Here is a 20,516-nt window from a genome sequence, read left to right on the forward strand (position 1 = left end):
CGAGTAATGTTGTGCATTTCTGGTGGTTTATATCTTGAGCACATGTTCCTACTGTGACGTCAGCTTTGGGTTAGCAAAGACATTTATAATCAATGGAAATAAATGTTTTTCTTATTTTTAAAAGTCCAAATCCTAAACGTATTTACCATGTGTTGGTATCTGTTACAGAAAAATATTTGAACTGATCCACAGTTCCTGCTCTGATGCATCTTCTTTCTCCAGTTTCACTATTGGCAGAATTTTGGTTGCAAACATGTTTCTATAAAAGGCCTCTGTGTGTGTGTGTAGTATGTGAGCTGTCAACTGACCATCACCCTCTTCCAAGCATTAAGTGCTCGTTCAATTATGAACAGTTCTTTCTTAAGCTACTGCAGGGACATGAAACGCAACACGATGAAGTGGCTCCATCTGCGCTAATGAAAACACCATTTTTAATTACAGGCCACTGCACACATATTGAAATAGTTATGTACAGTTCATATTTCTGTTGGTAGTTCTAGAAAACAATCTTAAAATCCACAAACCAAAAAACGCTTCTGATTATTTACCAGTTCAAACAATAAAAATGTCCTTGGTGTTGGTGTCTTCTATACAGGCTCTTGATATACAAACTATAAGATAAATACATCCTAGTTTTATACATCACTTCCAACACAACCAACCTCAGGTGTGTTCATTACTCTACGGGTTTATTTTAAAGTCTGCTAATGAGTGACATGAAGTTTTATCAGTCCGGTGACCTGTCCAGGGCGTATCCTGCCTCTCACCCTATGACAGCTGGGACAGATTCCAGGACGTGCAGAAGAAAATGGACGAGTGGACGTTTTATCATCTCCAGAACAATACTCGTGCTGGGTTTTGTATGAAGTGGTCACAGGTAGTACAATATGTGTGAACTCACCAAAAATGGTTCTATAACACAAGACATTTAATTTACACAAGACATTGATCCCACCAGTGAGATATTGAGATCACTGGTGCTGAGAGAAAAGCCTTTTGTTACCAGACTTCTTTAACCTGCTGCAGTTGACTAGTTTCCTGCAGGATTGAACCACATTTGCAGTGAGTACTAGGTCTTGTCAAAGTAACTGCTGACACTTCACTGGCATTAACACGTTCCCTATCCTCCTTACAACTAAGTTTAACTTGATGTGATTTTAAAAACTAACTTTTACAAAACGTATCCACTGATTCGGTTTGACTCTGGTTTCTAAAAAGATGGCGGGACATGTTTTTACTTAATATTGTGTTTGCTTTCCTGTGACTTCACACACTCGTGTGGTTTGTCCACACACAATCTGGAGCTACAAGAATGACCTGGATGACTCAGCACGAGTGATCTTCAATGATCACCGTTCTGTTAGCGCACAGCGTGCAGTTCTCACAAGTGTCTGCTTGGAGGTAAAGCTGGGCTACAGCGTTTCTATGCTGTTGTTGCCGGGAGGCGTGAAGCCCTTTCCAGATCCATCAGAGCCAACTCTCTGATTTCTTCCAGAATAGAGTACAGACTGGGAGTTTTGCTCTGACGAAACTCTCTTTCCTCTTTGGAGAGTTTGGGGCGCCGGGCTGTCTTCTCCTGAGCCAGCGCCTCTTCATTCTGACGCACCACCTCTTTGACCAGCTGACTGCGGCCCTGAGGGCTGGGCTGCTGGGACTTGGCACTGTGGTGAGGCTTGTTGCTGATGACCTCGAGGTTTAGACGGTCAGCGTGGCAAGTTGAAGAGTGGACAGAAATACGAACCTGAAGAGAGCAGAGAACGTAAGTCACAGTATTCCTCAGTTCGATCACTACACAGTAATGGCACCTACTGAAAATAGTCTAATGGAATGCTATGCAAAGACAGGCCCACTTAAGGTTTGTGACGTAATATATAACAGCAGTCCTCTCAGCACTGTGCGCAGCGTCACAGCTAAGTAGACAGTGGTGTAGAGTGGAGAAGTTTCCGACTGTGCCACAATTTTGTTCATAAATAGGATAAATTGGATACGTATGTTACACACACGTATCCAATGTAACAAACGTTCATCCATCCGTACACGAACTTTCTTTACTGTGCTTTCTAACATTCACACGACGTGGAGACTGGAGCAGAGGGGGAGAAAAACATTCATTAACACTGTGACCTCGGTCAAGTGTCACAGTGAGGTTGTTGTTTTGTTGATTTGTTTGTTGAATATCATCATCATCTCTTTGTTTGATATGATCATAGCTTGACAGCAGTCAATGCTGTGGTGGACAACTTGTGTTTGGGCTAATGTTTCTTTCTATCTTGTTTTGGCCACATGTGTCATCCATCATCATCCATCAGTAAGCTATGTTGTTAGCATTGCCTTTGCCCTTTGACATTTATGACCCCAGGATAAGTCCATGAAAGAAAGAAAAGATGTTGATAACAGTGGAAGCAGCAGTACTCTGTCACTTTTTCATGTCTTAAAGCCAAAGATGTGAGAATAACACACCGTTACTTCAGTTTCTTTTTGTTAGCTAACCTTAGGGTAATGTTTCCTGCTCTTTTTGCTTAAATCACATGCACTTATTCCTCACAATCATCGTGTGTAACATGCCTGAACTTAATATAACTTGACGCCAGTGATGGGCAGCAACGCATAATTAGATTACTTTTTTCAAGTAACGAGTAAAGTAAGGGATTACTGTTGCAAAAAAGGTAATTAGATTACTGTTACTGTCCCGTAAACACGCTGCTCTACTGTGTTACTAAACCGTGAGTTTGTTTGCAAGAGTGTCTCATGACAATGACATAAGTGCATGCGACGTTTGTGGTAACAAACGTGTGCAGAGCAACAATGGATCATTTATCGAGTGCGAGAGAGAGAGTGCGACCGTGCAGCGTTTAAAGGCGTTTATGTGAAAACAATTACCGCCCACTGTCATTTTTTATCTCCCTTTACAAAAAGGTTTGTGTAGAAACGCCACAAACTGGAAGCATTACATTTCTTGTCTTGGAGGAGAGCCTCCCCCCCCCCACACTTATGTTTTTGTTTTCATATAATATTTAAAAACAATAAACTGAATAACTTTAAATGATTTATTTTCAGGAATCATTTTCGTCTCATTCATCTTACTGACGTTTTGTTACCTTGAGATTAGCTAACAAAGCAGCAACCACACAACACTTTATCACAACAAGATCATAAAACGTCTCTTAATGTTGGACCACAAAAGATCCAGTAGTCGTATGAACCTGTGATTCATATACACTCATGCATATATATTTGGAATCGTCGCCTTTAGGCGCTGCATTGCTGGAAACCTTCTAAAATGATTGATTAGCGTTTTCTGTGACTTACGGTGATGTGGTCAAACAGTTTGAAGGTGGAGGTGCCACAGCTGGAGGTGGTGGTAATGCGGTCCGGGTATTTTCGCACAGTGCCACCCTGCCAATCACAGCTGCCGTCCTGTCCCGCTACCACCACCAGGCCCTCTTTGTTCTTCAGATACACAGGCCCCCTCACACCATACCTGTGAACAACATGGCTGTGGTCAGAGGCAGCCTTACTTACTCAGTGATATTACTCAACCTGCTTTGCGCCCTGTGATTTTAATCATTACATGGATTCTACAGCCTTCTCAAAATGACCACAGGTTACATTTTAATAAACTGTTAATATTGCATATCCCTGTAACACCACAAGCATGGAGAACACTGATGTTATTAAATTACACTTTCCTTGCAATAAACAAGCAGCAACCTCCAGAGGTTAGCTAAGCTAACGTAGAAGTGCCACAAACACAAGGCTGGCTCCAAAGCACCGTCCCTCCCCACAGACTCAACTTCAGCAATGCAATTAACTTATTTAAAGCCTGGTAGAGAAAAGATTCGGGGTTTTAGCCGATTTTCCCTGCTCACAATAAATGTTTAAGGAATTAGTTTAGTAAATTTATACAATTTAAAACTCATTTTGAGGTTTTTTAAGAGAAAATAAAACTAGCGTGTATACTGTTAAATATACATTGATTAGCGTGCAATTACATCTTCCAACAAATTCATTCATTGTCATAAACTTTGAATTCGTCTATTAAAAATACACGAGTGGTTGGCCGTCTGTGAGCTGCTGTACAGCTCCATTAAACAAAGGAAAAGAAGAAGACTGCAGAACAAAACACAGGACTGAAGGTTCTTACTCTGGGATAAACACCAAGACACCGTTGTCTCGAATGGAGTAGACAGCAGCGTCAGCCACACAGCACGGGTCTGTCTGAGGGTCTCGTTCTCTGAAAAACAGACACTGAAACAGTGCTGTGGATCGCATTTGGGCTGCCTGTGCTGCCTGCAAATGAAACACAGACGTCAGCACAGCTTCTGTTAATAGAGTAAGAGGTGAATCATTGAAAAACACAAACAATAAAACACCCCTGACCCTGTTCTTGCTGTTGACATGGTGAGCCATTTCCTCCACTTCTTTGTTACTGGCTGGTGCTTTACCAGATACAACGCCCCTCTGCATGTGCAGGGCTGCGGTAAGAAGGCGGTGCACGACAATGTCTGCGTACCGACGGATGGGTGAGGTAAAGTGTGTGTAGCGATCCAGAGCCAGACCTACGACAACGAAGCAAATATCAGCACGTTAGCCTTCTTTCTAGTTCTCAGTCGAATAATTCTTCACAAACAACAGACGTTGGACAAGTGTGTGCAGACGTGTGATGGATGGACTGACCCACAGTCACACTGAAACTCTAGTGCAGCCAATAAAAGCTGTGCAGCGGTATCGTACCATAATGGTAGTATTGGTCTTGAGGATGAGCACCAGTGGAGAAGTACAGAGCCTGTGACATAGCAGTGGTGGCCATCATTCTGAACAACCTGTTCACCAAGGGGTCCTGTGGGTCCACAGCTCGGTCCAGTGAGGCAGCTAAAGCCTTGTTGGACCTGAAGGAACAGAGCCAGAAACCAGGGATGAGTGAGGCCTCTCATCTCAGCAGTCAGTGACACAAAGCTACTTGCATCACCATGTCTCTTGTCCTGGGACCGGTTCTGCTGTTGGTTTAACCCCCCCCCCCCCACAATCCTCCAACCGCACATTCATATTTTGTTTTCAAACTCCATTGCAGTTCATTCCACGCCTCAGATCCTCAGACCTTTTGTAAACAGTTAAACAAATAAAAGTTAACTGTAATAGATTACAGGTTGTAATTAAATAAATCACTGCCTCTTTTAAAAAACAGAAAAACAAACCATCTTTAATTATTTGAGTTGTTTGTTTTGTTCCCGTGTGAGAATATTCAACACTGCTCTCTGTGCAAAACGGGTTTAAAAGCATAAACAGCTGTGGGATCCTGTTTGTCCGGGATTTGAACCGGGGAACAAACTGCGGCAGGATCAGCGTTGTGCCGAGGTCGGCATCGCCGACAGCATGTGTTCCCCCTGCGTGGCGAGCGTTCGCTGGGCACGGAGTGTGGATCCAGGTTACGCCGCCTCCATTACAAACAGTCAGACGTGGAAGTAGTGATGTTTTAGTTTTGTAAAAAAGTGAAACCTGAGTGTCGTTACATTACCATTCAGTTTAAGGGTTACAACAGAAAATGAAATATTTATTGTCCTCTCGTGGTATCAGACGGGATTATTTTAACAAACGAAGGACATTTTGCCTGATAATTATATTTATCCTGTAACTTTACTGTGTAAAGAGCTAAAACCTCCAAAGTTTCAGGAGTAGTTAGTCGTTATAAGAAGTGTTTGTGAACTGAAAATCAAGAATGTGGGATCCTGTTTGTCCGTGATTTGGACAGCCCAGCGTGTGCTCCCGACGCAGGGGAAACTAATTCTGTCGGGGAGACCGACCTTGCCACGACAGCTGTTGTGAAGCTGAAGCCAAAGGCAAGATATGCTTCATCATATGTTCTAGTCTTTGGTTTGGAAGCATATTTGGCTTCAACCTCAACCTGAGCTGAAGGAACATGTCTTCTTCTTGTCTGACTGCTCATGTGACACCTGAGTGTGTCCCCGTGTTATCAAACATTTCAGGTTCACACACTTGTGTGTCTGAACATGATGTGCGTTGGACTACAATATGCATTTCCTCAGTTTCTATACTGAACAGTCAAAAACATTACCTGGTGTCAATGGTGAAACCTTTGGCCTTTGCAGTGTCCACCAGCTGGTTGAATAGCTCCTGTTGTGGTGGTGGGTGACACCTTAGAAGGGCCTGGTTGGGGAAAGCTTCCTGGATCTTGCGGGCCACCCAGTGGTTGGCGTAAATCATGCACTCTGCCACGGTCTCATGGACCTCCAGGGGCTGACGAGGGACCAGGGCCGTAATGTTCCTCTCCTCATCCAGCTGGGCACCCACCTGAAAAGGGAAAATGCTTCTAACGTGACTTCAATGAAAAAGAATATGAAAATGCATCAGTGGGCCACATTTTACTACAGTTTACTTTAACTCAGTTGAACATGCACCATTCCACCGGAACAAATGCTGCACGGAGAACCAAATGTGAATGAATCTCAACCTGAAAACAGTCTACTGTCTTTCCTACGTTCAGCTCTCTATCATACCAGTAAGAACACATATCCCTAACAGGCACACAGCTCTGCTCATGGGCACAGAAACTCCACCGATCTGCTGTTCATGCTTTTTGTTTATAGTGGACAGCCAATCAGAGTTTAAGTTAGCTCAAAGGAAATGTGCCTTAAAGAGAGAACAAAACTTTTCTCAGACTAAGGATGAACTGAGGGGACCCAAAGCACTTCAGCAGGAACCAAAAGAAGCCAGAAAGTTTGGATTTGAACACAGTTTTGGCCGTTTTATATAATAGATCAAGATGAAACATCTGTTGTCCTTATCCTTCAGGACAACAGATGTTTCACCAGCGGTCAATAATCCAGCTTTGTCAAGATAAGAACTTGATTTTTGGGTGGCAGCTCAATCATTAAACACACTTTTAGAAATATATTGGTTTTTCCACTATCCCAGAAGCAACCCGAGAGAATCATTTTTACTTCATATCAATATTCTGTGTGCGTACAGCCATAACAGGAATGCAATAACTGAATAATAAATAAATCCAAGACATCCTATTAGAGAGCATCTTATAGAACAACAGGAATTGTCCATATGAGGTTTTAACAGATGGCCGACCAGCCGCTGTAGATAAATGGCTGTGATCTAATGTGAAAACTGTCAGTGGTTTCACAGTGGAGTGCTTGGTTTCTTTATTCCAATATTCTCACTGAAATGACTTTCTGATAAAATGTTTTCTGCTGAGGAACGTGTTCTGCTTAGACGCCTGATTTTAAAAATAACGTCTCTATTAGACCGTACTATAATTTATTATCGATGAAAAGAAATATATGGTATCCATCTGTAATTCTGTAAATAACACAGCAAAAAACCAAACTAAACATAAAGACCTGGAAGACTCCTGCGTCTAAATTCATTCAGTTATTGTACTGAGTCCTGAACATGTTAGAAATATGGTATCTAAGCAGATTCTTACTCTGGATGGCATTACCTTGGCCTCCAGTAACGCTGTGAGGAACCTTGGAGTCATGTTTGACCAGGACATGTCCTTCAATGCACATATTAAACAAATATGTAAGACTGCGTTCTTCCATTTGTGCAACATCTCTAAAGTTAGAAATATCCTGTCTCAGAGTGACGCTGAAAAACTAGTTCATGCATTTATTACTTCCAGGCTGGACGACTGTAATTCATTATTATCAGGATGTCCAAAAAACTCGCTGAAAAGCCTTCAGCTGATCCAAAATGCTGCAGCAAGAGTCCTGACAGGGACTAGAAAGAGAGAGCAGATTCCCTTCATTGGCTTCCTGTTAAATCCAGAATTCAAAATCCTGCTCCTCACATACAAGGTCTTAAATAATCAGGCCCCATCTTATCTTAATGACCTTGTAGTACCATATCACCCTATTAGAGCACTTCGCTCTCGCTCTGCAGGCCTACTTGTTGTTCCTAGAGTATTTAAAAGTAGAATGGGAGGCAGAGCCTTCAGTTTTCAGGCCCCTCTTCTGTGGAACCAGCTTCCAGTTTGGATTCAGGAGACAGACACTATCTCTACTTTTAAGATTAGGCTTCAAACTTTCCTTTTTGCTAAAGCATATAGTTAGGGCTGGACCAGGTGACCCTGAATCCTCCCTTAGTTATGCTGCAATAGACCGTGGCAGCTGGGGGATTCTCATGATGACGCCGAACATCATCATCACCTCTTTGTCATCATTATCACTGACTACATGTTTATAGACCAATCTCCATTTAATCATTAGTTATCATTAATCCCTGGCCCTTTTCCACAGGTGTCTTTTGACCTGATTTCCTCCCCTCGGCTGTATGAAGTGTTTCGGGGTGACTGATACTGAATTTTCTAACCATGATGTCATCTGACAAAATGACCAAACACAGAGGTTAAGTCAAACTTTCACTTAGACAGAAGCTTAGAAGGGAGAATCTTCTGCAGCTGAAATGTGCGAGAAAGATAGTGGTTCCAGTTTTTAATGTGCAGAATGGATTTCTCTCCACTGAAGCTATGTGCACGGTTTACTTTGTTTGATTCACTTCAGATTCATTGAATCATTTTGTGTCGTATGTTAGACGTCAGTAGTGACGATGTGTTAGGGTTAGACACTCAGCTATAACATGCTTACGCTTTCAATTAAGAACATGAACCTTAAATGTTTGCAGTCTTTATTTATATAGTCTTACTGTTAAGTACACACATTACCAAAACACACAAAATACTCTATGAAGATACAAGAAACCAATCATACCTCCACTCCTTCCAGCTCCAGCGCTCCTCCTCTGTCCCTCTTTGCCCGAAGATGTCTGGCTACATGTGTGAGCATCTCAAGTGCCTCAGTGAGTTGAGCTAGCTTAGAACCCTTTTCCTGAGGACCCAGGTTGGCCAGTTCCGCTACCTCAACCTGTTCTCCGTTGAGGAGCGCCTGAGCCAGCTCGTAGTGGAGCTGATAGGAGGAGCGGATGAGTGTACGACCATACCAGACCTCTTGGACTTCAAGGGATTCTGCGTCAAGCTCCCAAAGCACGCTCATTGCATACCTGAATTTGAAAGTGTCAGTTACACAACTAGCATGCATTTTAAGCATATGAAAATGAAACGTGTGATGGGAAGTCTACTAACCTGTCAGCACCTCCCAGCAGTGAGCAAAGGTCTGCGCTGAGAATAGCAGGCAGCATGTCGTACCTGCGGTCTGCCAGGTAGTAGGTTGTAGCCCTTAAGAAGTGACATAATAAATATAAAAAGGCAATGAGATCAAAGCAGCAGCTTTATCATCTTCTTTCTAATCAAAAGTGAGACATAATTTGAAAATAAGTACTAAATATTCAGAGTTTGTTCCACCTTTGTCATTTTCATCCTTCTGTTTATTAATAAGTCAGGAAGGATGAAATAAATAAGCAAAATGTTTTTCTTATGATTTAATAAATATTCCCCATTTTCTGAAATAGAATTTAAGGCTTCAAACCACAATCATGAGATTTTAATTTACTTCTTTAAAGTGTGGAGGCGAGCTGGACAGGTGGGTGATCTGCACGCTGCTTTGTGGACAGCTATGAAATGTAAAATGGAATTTTAGAGTAAGTCAGAGAGAAAGCAGAGGACCAAAACTACATTAAAAATCACAACATAAAAAATATATAGTAAGATTTCAGTATTATTTTATAAGTGCACGTTGTTAACAGTCTACACGGAGTTTCTCTCCTCACTCGGCTCTCAATCATCTTCTGTACATGCTGCTGCTGCTGCTGCTGCTGCCTTTAAAAAACGACATGCACTTCATGGACCTTCTTACTAATTTATCTGCAGACTACACTTTATCAGATACATTTTATTAGCACTGGGTTAGACACTTCTGCCTTCTGAACACTCCTTTCTTCACTTCCAAGACTCAACAAGGTGCTGAAAGAATTCCGTAGAGATTTTGGATTATAGCGAGATTACACCGAGATGACAGCAGAATGCATTTGCTGCAGATTTGTCGGCCGTTCAGCTGTGACACAAATTTTTTTGGGCTGCTTCCCTGTCACATGGTGTCATCGCTGCATGTTCCCAGGAAGGAAAATTTGTGGAGATCAAGTGCAAGCATTACTTTTGCAGCCCCGACCTTCACTTCATTTACTGCAGATATTTTAAACTCAGTTTTATTCATTTGTACAATACAGCACAAAATAAATAAATAAATCAGAACATGTGCATATATCTGGACATAAACACAGATGAATATCTTCTTGTTCTATTACTGTGGTTCAACTGTCTTGTATCATCATCCTCTTTATTAATAAGATGCACTGAAAGCCAATTATAGACAAACCATTAACACCAGGTACTCAAGGTCACATGCCATCATGTGACCTCCGGTGTTTTCCTGACACCCGTAACTGTACAAAGGGGATCTGAAAACAAATGATGTGTGACACACTGTTCTTTACTTCTACCACTCAGTAGAATAAAACTAATTTAGTTGGAAGCGGACTCATTTTTCCTTTTTTTGCTGCATGACCTTCTGGTTGAATGTTGTGTACAAGTATGGCTGCCATGTCCCGTAGTAATATATGTTTATGAAGGCCACAGTGAAAATCACTCAGGCTTTCCCACAGCGGAAACATTCCCCTGTCCTGTTAATGGCATCGTACTCAAAATGAGCACAAGTTCTTCGTAACAACATGGACCACTGTGTTCTGTGTGTAGCAGTTCTCTACTGTGAGAACCCCAACCACCTTTTAGCACGACCAGCATTCGTCCATTCGCACACATATTCATACAGCGCGTTAGTCTATACCTTTAAGCATTTTCTCTCACATGCACACTCACACTAACGGATGCATCCAGGGAAATTTGGGGGTTAAGTATTTTGTGCAAGGTGACTTTAACATGAAGCCCGAAGGCACCAGGGATTGAACCAACAACGTGCTGACCATTGGTTCAATTCCTGGTGCCAGTGATACTTTCAAAGCCATCATGGACCCTGTGAAGTCCTTCTACATGTGATTAAATGATAGACATTTAAGGCTTAATGCTTCACATCAGACACGAGCCTTATTTAAGGTGGCCCTCTGTGTTATTTATAATTGCGCTACAAGGCATGCTGCTGATGCAACATTAATTCAGGCAACAACTTTCTTGCCTCTTTGTACTTCTGAAAGTTCCTCTGAACACTTATGCAAGATGCTGTAATTTTCTTTTATCCTTTTATATCCCACCTACTCTACCCAACCACTCCAACCAGTTCCTCACCTTGAACGTGCCTCCAAGTCTGTGAGCGAACCCTCTTTGACAAAGTGAGTGACATCAGCAATGTGAACTCCCAGCTCCAGCCTTCTGTTGGGGAGCTTGTGTACAGACAGCGTGTCGTCTACATCTTCACAGCCGCGTGGATCGATGCTGAACACCAGGCGACTGTCCCTAAGATCCCGCCGCTCTGCCACCTCAGAGGGGTCTACCGTCCACGGCTTCTCCAGAGAGTTGACCGGCATCTCTCTCAGCTGATGGCAGACGGACAGGCACAGCTAAACAGCCGCATAGTCTTTTGAACTTTTCACATTTTGTTATGATTCTATACAAAACATTAATAATAATAATAATAATAATACATTTTATTAAGCGCCTTTCAAAACACTCAAGGACACTTTACACAAAGACAAAGCAAAACAGTGTTTCACTTTCAGTTGCTCCCTTGTCACAAGGGGTCACCACACCTGATAGCTCAGCATCTTTTGATACGGCAGAGTTTTATACCAGATGCCCTTCCAGGCACAACCCTGATTTGTATCTCCGGTTGCAATCGAACCAGTGACATTTTGCCTGCAAGCCAGTGTGTAAACCACTGATGAAAAAAGGAAAGAATGAACTATTCCACATATTTAATGATTCTTTAATATTTTGTTGATTTGATAATAATAATAATAATAATAATGGATTGGATTTATATAGCGCTTTCCAAGGCACCCAAAGCGCTTTACAATGCCACTATTCATTCACTCTCACATTCACACACTGGTGGAGGCAGCTACAGTTGTAGCCACAGCTGCCCTGGGGCAGACTGACAGAAGCGAGGCTGCCATATCGCACCATCGGCCCCTCTGGACAACAATAGCTATATTGCAATCTTTAAAACCTTTGGTTACTATGGTAACTCTCTGATAACCAAGCACTCTCTGATGTGACCAATCACAGAAGCTCTACTGCCACCCCCTTTATAACATAAAAAGTTATGAATGATGTTCCAGTCTATGATAGTGGACTCATCTGTGCTTGTCCTTTGTTACAGCCCATTGCAACCCTTACACTCCTTACAGTGGAAATGCAGTTGTCTTCAGGTGTTGCCTAGGTTTAACTGCCGATTGTCTACACCTGGTGAGGTGTGGCTAAAGGCGTTCCTGAAGTGGTCTAGTCCAATCACCTTCTCCAGGCCAATCAGCATTCATGCTGTGTCCTCGGTTATTCTTCCTTGTACACGCCTCATCTCATCACTCATGCTCCATTCAACCATTCCACCACCAGCTTCCAGGCTCTCGGGGCTCCTGCTCTAATCCTTTTCACAGACGGGGTTCTGTTCCGCTGAGATAGGCCATCTGAGTCTAACGGCAAATCACCTGTTTAAATTCTGTTCATCAGTAAATCAATTTCATTCTTTCAAATAACCTCTCCTTATTAAAATATCTGTACTGTATTTAGTGATGAACAATTGTTAAACTCTGGTGTTTGCTCCCATAATTTCCCTTTTATTTTGACGCTCTCTGCTCTTTCCTCTTTCACCTGATCTCTGACTGCGATTGTTTGGAGGTGAAAACCAAACATCACCTGGGTTTCAGAAAACCAGAGTTACCCTGGTAAGCAACCATTCTCTGTATCTCACTATGGGAGATATAATCTACTTCCAGGTTGTAAGTTCTTTATCCTTAACAAGGTATGGAGCAGGGTAAGCCCACACTAAGGACTGAGTGTGCCAGTGAGGATGCAATAATATCAAAAACGCATAACCTAACAAATGTAATAGATGGTCCTCTGGTGAACTGTGAAGGTCACACTCTCAGTAGCCTTCAACAGCCACACAGACAGATACACTCAACAAAACAGGAACACACAGATGCTTCAATCTATGCAAAGGAGTGCAAGACACAGAAAAGCGCTATATATGGCTACATTTTCAGCAATTTACCGTTTAAAAGTGGGCCCTGCATAAACAGGATGTGGACCAATTGGTGCATTCCCAAAGTAAATGTGATACGAAAGAGTAGCTAAATGCAGTTTAATAAATGGAAAATAATCCTCTCTTATTTAGCTAATCCTGAAGGAAACATAACATGTGGAACAGAGTTAGGAATGGGTACCGGCAATGTTTCCTCGAAGCTGTGTGTGTGCACAATTGCGCACTGCTGGCACGGTCTCTGCGCACAGAAAATCTGCGTTGCGCACAAAAAAAAAAAATCTAACCTGAATTGAAATTAAAATCAATACTTTAACAAGTCTGTTTTGCAGTGTTAGTCAGTGACTGGCTGCTCCCGTATGGGATCCAGCCAGTAATGCGATTCACATTCGTATATACGCAGCTAATCAATGTCGTTGACAGGCTCTGACAGCGTCCTTATGTGCCGACACCGGTGTTTTAGCGAGCAAAGCGGCGTGGCGACGTTTAGTGTGTGTCAGAACAATGAGGCGACTGCTGAGTGTTACAGGTGTTACAGCAGTGACACATCTGCTGCTGTCAGGCCTGCAGGTATCAGGCTGTTGTTCTCCTTCATCTCATAGTTGACAGAAATTATTTTTGGAGTGGCACAAATAATTTGTGTGGCATCAGATTTGATGCAATTTGATGATTGTTCTCTAAATAATTTAAAATGTTTATTTAAAAAAACGCCTTGGCTGCATTTTTAGGTAAACAGCTGCAAAAAACTTTGTTGTTTGCATAACTCAGTTACTTTTTTGAAGAAGTAACTATATAATTAATTACCCAACATTGGTCATTATTTACTGTATTTTGCAGACAGAGTTACAGACTCTCTCCCAGACCACAGACTCATAATACAAGTCAGAGCTTTATGAAAAAAAAAAACAAAAGAAACTTGTGTTTTCAAAATTGGAGTTCAAGTTATTTTTACTTCCAATAGTGTTAACATGCTACACAGGTCATGAACAAGATTTTTTTGTTTTGTTTTTTTAAATTTTCATTGTAAGTGGGCTAAAATAGTTAATTAAAAGTAGTCTAACATAAATGTAAATGCTGTAATTTTATTATTTTAATAAACCATGTAACTTGCATGGATTCAATGCTGGCGTCACCACAGTGCACACGTCTGCTGTTGCTCACAGTGGTCCAAGGGATCGCTCAGGGAGTTTCTGTGTTCGCTCAGACACATGAAAAATTAGAGGGAACATTGGGTGCGGGTATACCGGATACGGGTGGCTTTTTTTTTTCTTGAGATGTCATACACTTTGGATTCTAGCCAATCATTTTACGTTTCCGAGGATAGTAGGCGGGTCCAGGTACGTATGTTCTTTGAGAGCAGAGCTACAGATTAAATGTCCAAGGCAAAGCGGTCAAAAGTCTGGCTGTACTTCACAGCAAAATATGCAAACTCAGCAGCAACAAGTGCTTTAAGGTGATACTGTGATACTGTGCAAAGGAAGTAACACCTCGAATCCAATGAAAGACCTGGCAACGCAATAGCGTTTTTTTAAAAGCAGAGAAATGCGCAGTATTTGATAGCTTGCTGCGAGACTTCACACCGAGCACATCTGCTGCGGGTGGGTTGCCTGTTATTGGACCTGGAGTTAGCAACATCCCCCAAAAACCCGAAGAGGAGAGTCCTGGCCCCTAGCCCTGCCAGTGTAGCAGACGGATGATGATGCAGCAGCAACCGTTCTTCTCTGCGTGAGGAGCTTAATGTTGTTCGTGTGTAATTTACGTTGAGTAGGCTAACCACGTTATTACATTAATGCATGTAAGGTGAACTAGCAAACACCGTCGTAGTTACATGCGACTGTCTTCTTGTTTGATAGAGTGATACCATACATGCCCTGTAGCTGCAGAAAAAGCTAACACCGTTATCTTTTTACAAAAAAAACAAACAGCTAAACATGTTTTCCATTATTCACCGGTTCCAAACAAAGTAGGTATGTTGTATCAAAAGAAAAGGCTAACTTGGTTATCATTTTGCAGAAAAAAGAGACTGCTAAAAATAAAAACATAAGAGGTTTTTGGACAAAGTTTGTGTTCTCCATTCTTTAAGCAATTCAATTCAATTCAATTTTATTTATATAGCACCAAATCACAACAAAAGTCGCCTCAAGGCGCTTCATAGATACAGAGAAAAACCCAACAATCATATGACCCCCTATGAGCAGCACTTTGGCAACAGTGGGAAGGAAAAACTCCTGTTTAACAGGAAGAAACCTCCAGCAGAACCAGGCTCAGGGAGGGGCGGGGCCATCTGCTGCGACCGGTTGGGGTGAGAGAAGGAAGCAACGGTTAGAGCACCATTTAAGCACCCGCACAGTTTCAAAAGTACCGGTATCGGATAAAACCTAAACGATACCCATCCCTAAACAGAGTATAGATAAGGAATCTCTCAAATACTTCATAAAATGAGCATGTAGAAAGTGATCTAGCATTCTGAATGTTCACAATGACTCTCAGAGAGAGACCTGCTTCATTTTAAATCAGCCACTCGTGTGCCACGCCCAGAGTGCTGACCATTTGGGATGTGGAAGAAAAAAATCACGCCAAGTCAATGTTCAAAGGCAATGGTCATGGCCAGTAGTGGAACAGAAAAGCTAGTTCTGCCATCAATGGCCTGATGGGCCAGTATGGGATCTATAAAAATGAGAGACAGCTACTCCTCCCTCACCCCACTCAGTATCACTGGTATGAGGTTGAGAAGGGGAAAATGCATACAGGTGCCCTTATCAAGCAGGTGGCCAATGTCCTGAAAGAGCTTAGCCAAGTAAGCTGACAGTAGGGTGACCACATTAAGGGTTATTATGGACCGAGCTGTCAACTTGCAAACCTTTTGGTCATATAAGTCTGTGAAGGTTCTCAGTCATCCAGGTCATCGTAGTCTAAGGAGCTTGGAAAGAAAAGCGTCCAAACTTCTATAAGTTCCTTGAAGACGTTTCACCTGTCAGAAGCTTCTTCAGGTCTAGGAGTAACTGGTGGAAAGAAAGGCTGTTGGCTCTTTTAAAGGGACAGTACCTAACCACTGGTACAGATATGTTGATGACACATGGGTCAAAATCAAAACCCAGGAAGTAGAATCCTTCACTGTTTACATCAACGCTGTGGATAAAAACAAAGTTCACCAGGGAAGACACAAAGGATAACAGTATGCCATTCCTGGACTTTGCCGTGCGCATTAAAGAGAACGGAAACCTCAACATGAAGTTTACTGGAAGCCCACACACATGGACCAGTACCTCCTGTTTGACTCCCATCACCCTCTGGAACACAAACTTTGAGTAATCAGGACCCTACACCACCGGGCAGAACATGTTCCCTCTAAGCCTGAAGGAAAAAAGAGGGAACACACACATGTAAAGGAAGCTCTTAAAATGAGACAAGACTCAGCTGTCAGAAGACATAGTTTGAAAGAGAAGTAAAAGAGGCATCTATGTCCACTGTGAGCGACCATCTTTGAACAGAGGCAGCGGCTTACGACACCAACTGTCTGCCATCTATAATCCAGTTTTGAGATCCCTTCCCAGACGCTTCCACTCACATCCTGGGCCATCTGACCTCAGGAAATCACATGATAGGCTGGGGCTAGGATTCACAGTGGGTTCACCCGAATACTTGGCTGATTGTGACCCACACCCATTTTCACACCTTGGCTCGTGTGATTAGGTAGAGGATCATTAGGGGGTCCATCTCTCCTGGGGGACACTCCCATAGGGCTTAAAATCTGGGACTCTGCACCAGTTTCTCCTAGAACTGAAGAAACCTCTCAGATGAGAGGTGAAACATCTTCAAGAAAAAGTCCAGACTCTTTTTTTCCCCAAGCTTTTGGTATATGGAGCTGCTAGGGTTCTTTCACTGCTTGGTGATTTGGTAATAATGTTTTAATAATGTCCAGCTGTTTTTGGACAATTCTGAAGCTTATTAATCCTTAACAATCAAAAACCTACATCCAAAGTACAACCAGAGCTGGGAATTAGTAACAAAAACATATTTTCTGAAATTACTTAACTTACTAGAATCCTGCAAGTTTTATCACACAGGATGAAGCAAATTACTCACCAAAGTATTTCCAAACTGTGTAGATGGGTATTTGCCACCATTTGCGTCAATTATGGTTGAATTTAACTGTTTAATTGCAATTTATAGACATCAAAAAAAATCACATTTTATCATAATATTTATATTCACAATAATTGCTGATGGGTTCACAACAGCTAAATACGAAAGGTGAAACATACTATATAGGCTTGTGGAATTTGCCTTTTAGAGATGTAAAAACTTGAATTTATCTCTAACGTAGGTGCTCTCACCTGTGCGTCTGAGAAAGGAAGAATATGGATGCAGTTCTCTAGGAGGATGGTCTGGACCTCAGTCTCAAGCTCTCCAGCTCGACCCAAAACCCGTACACTATGGCCGTTGGGATAGAATGACATGCTTTCCCATGAATCAATGCGCACCACAACTCTGTGGTCCTAGGTGAGGATGAGAAGACAGGGATAGAAATGAGACAGCACTTAGTAAACACTGGTCACACTATGAGACAAAAGCATAATGCTATAGTAACACTAGAGACTGGAGCGCAAACAAGATCGGTGTTGCTATGTGCAATGAATTTGCAATATTGTTGGCTTTGAAATGCTTCTTTGGAAGACGGGGACTAATTCTGCAACTACTCTCAGTCAGTTACTTTTATTTAAAGGGTGCAAAACACCAATCAAATGGTGATAAGATGGTCTGGAGATAGAGTCCTGCTTTTCAAGGCAATCACCTTGAAAGCGTTCATCCAGAGGTTGACAGTGTTGTATTCTCAACCTTTGATCGACCAGTTGGTTGCCGTAACTACTTGTAATTGAACGCTGAATGCAAAATATTCACTGCAATCACTGGAAAAGCAGCGTTTTTTCTTTGTTACAAGGCAGGTGCCGTCCTATTTTTACTCATGTGACTAAGCCATAATGTACATCATGAAAATAAAATCAACCTATAGATGTAAGTCAAGTCAGACCTGCAGAGCTTCAGCCTGTTGAGTACTGATGCGGATTTTAGGAATACGCTGGTCCCAAGGTATGGTCAGTATCCGCTGGGAATTCCTGCTCTGGGACTGAATCCCATCCCTAGTGGGGAAAGTTACCACGTAGTCTCTCCAGTTCCTCTGCAGGATCCCTACAATACGACCTGTGGGGTTAAATGTCAGACATCAGTACAGAGAGACATTTATGGAGTAAGTGAGGATGGACTCGATGATTGCGGTGTAGAATTGCATCATCGTCCGTGTTGGCAGGTTGAATTTCTTCAGCTGCCTCAGGAAGCACATCCTCTGCTGAGCCTTCTTTATGACGGAGGTGACGGAGGCTCCCACTTCAGGTCCTGGGTGATGGTGGTACCCAGGAAGCGGAATGAGTCCACAGAGGTGATGGGGGTGTCAGTCAGGATGATGGGGGGGAGTGGGGCTGTGTGCTTCCTGAAGCCCACAATAATCTCCACTGTCTTCTGGGCATTCAGCACCAGGTTGTTGTGGCTGCACCAGGACACCAGACGTTCAACCTCCCTCCTGTAGGCAGACTCATCCCCGTCCGAGATGAGTCCAATAGCGGTGGTGTCATCTGCAAACTTGATTAGCTTGACAGACTGGTGGGTGGAGGTGCAGCAGTTGGTGTACAGGGAGAAGAGCAGAGGAGAAAGAACGCAGCACTGGGGGGGAGCCGGTATATACATATGTACTACATAATTACATATGTGTTCATTCATAGTTTTGATGCCTTCAGTGAGAATCTACTATGTAGAAGTACCAGGCCATGACAGAAAAACCACTAAAAAAAAAGGCGTGTCCACACTTTTGACTGGTAGGGGCTTCAGGTGTGCTTAGTGAATACCTCAGGCACCAGAAACCCAAGAAAGAGGAGCAAGAAGAGGAACCATCATGGAAGGACAGGATCCTGCACAGTACCACCAACAGATAAAAGAACTAGCTCACATCCAGAAATCCTACCAGTGGCTGGACTGGACTGAAATAGAGCACAGAGGCACTAATAATGGCAGCACATGAAGCCATAAGTACAAGATCCATAGAGGCTGGGGTCTACCAGACCAGTCAGTCAAGACCCCAGATACAAGCGTAAAGATGCCCCTGAGACAATCCAGCACATAACAACAGGGTGCAAGATGCTAGCAGACATACATGGAACGCCATAACCAAGTGGCCGGCATAGTATAAAGGGAATATCTGTGCCGAGTATGGCCTGGAAGTCCCGAGGTCAAAACGGGAGACGCCCCTTAGTGTGATGGAGAATGACCGAGCTAAGATGCTTCGGGGCTTCCAGATACAGACGGACAAAATGGTGATGGCTAATCGGACATAGTGGTGGTGAACAAGCAGAGGAAGACGGCTGTAGTGACAGATTTAGCAATCATCAGGAACATCAGGACGAAGGAACATGAGAAGCTAGAGTACCAAGGGCTCAGAGAAGAGCTTGAGAAGATGTGGAGGTGACGGTAACAGTGGTCCCCGTGGTAACCTGAGCACTCGGTGCGGTGACTCCCAAGCTAGGCGAGTGGTTCCAGCAGATCCCGGGAACAACATCTGAGATCTCTGTCCAGAAGAGCGCAGTCCTGGGAACAGCAGAGATGCTGCGCAGGACCCTCAAGCTCCCAGGCCTCTGGTAGAGGACCTGAGCTTGAAGGATTGACCGCCCGCAGGGGGGGGAAGTTTTTTGTCCTTAGGACCTCGTGTGTAAAAATAATAACAATAAGAAGGGTTAACAATGGTCAATTGCCTCCAGTTAGATTAAAATGTATTTTATGTGTTGCATATTTTTTATGTAAAAACACAGGGTGTTCCCATTAGCCAAATTAAAAGTGTGACAAGCTAAAACAGTATTTTTGCACCTGAACTATCCCTCCCTGTTCTAGGTCTGCCACAGCTGAAAAGATTATTGATTATTTGTGCGAGTCCACGTGTATAGTTGCAGGAGTGTTCCTCGCCTTTTGAATACTGGGCCCTGAGTTGTGTGCTTAATTAATTAGTGTTTTTCTTTCTTTCTCTCTTTTGTCATTTGCGAGGTTACACTGGCAAACTTATGGGGCCCCGTCTGTCTCTGTTCTGTTGTGTTTGGTAAAGGGAACTGTATGTTAGTGGAAGCTCAGGATGCGTTCCCTGCCATTTGTGTCTCCTAGACTTAAAACTTTCTTTTGTATTGGACGAAAGAAAAGGTGTCAGACGTAAAAAAAATTCTACAGAAGATGAACAATATCTGCCATGTCATTAAAAAGCAGGAAAAACCAGCAAAGACGTGACACAGAACCTGAGAGATGCATTTGGCCCTTGAGTTGTTCGACGAAACTTCATCGTTATTT

General features: G+C 42.8%; 1 protein-coding gene across 4 annotated transcripts in view; it reads right to left on the bottom strand.

Moving 5' to 3' along the window:
- Positions 1 to 402: 402 nt before the first annotated feature.
- LOC146566821 (DIS3-like exonuclease 1) overlaps positions 403 to 20,516 on the bottom strand; it is a 34,804-nt gene continuing 14,690 nt past the window's right edge. For 3 of the 4 annotated variants that reach the window (XM_085286352.1, XM_085286351.1, XM_085286353.1), the window contains exons 9-18: positions 18,169 to 18,338; positions 17,474 to 17,635; positions 11,225 to 11,472; positions 9,113 to 9,205; positions 8,742 to 9,030; positions 6,074 to 6,309; positions 4,735 to 4,889; positions 4,145 to 4,559; positions 3,310 to 3,481; positions 403 to 1,741 (exon numbers count right to left, since the gene is read on the bottom strand). In XM_085286352.1, coding sequence (XP_085142478.1) covers positions 1,424 to 1,741; positions 3,310 to 3,481; positions 4,145 to 4,559; positions 4,735 to 4,889; positions 6,074 to 6,309; positions 8,742 to 9,030; positions 9,113 to 9,205; positions 11,225 to 11,472; positions 17,474 to 17,635; positions 18,169 to 18,338 — 2,258 coding nt within the window. In that variant the 3' untranslated portion in view covers positions 403 to 1,423. The remainder of the gene's footprint in view (positions 1,742 to 3,309; positions 3,482 to 4,144; positions 4,560 to 4,734; positions 4,890 to 6,073; positions 6,310 to 8,741; positions 9,031 to 9,112; positions 9,206 to 11,224; positions 11,473 to 17,473; positions 17,636 to 18,168; positions 18,339 to 20,516) is intronic. The other variant, XM_085286354.1, reaches the window with a different exon arrangement.

This window comes from Mchenga conophoros, linkage group LG9 (genome assembly GCF_057382185.1).
Source record: "Mchenga conophoros isolate Kocher_MC1m ecotype Shallow Benthic linkage group LG9, M_conophoros_male_GT1.1, whole genome shotgun sequence".
NCBI classification, from domain to species: domain Eukaryota; kingdom Metazoa; phylum Chordata; class Actinopteri; order Cichliformes; family Cichlidae; genus Mchenga; species Mchenga conophoros.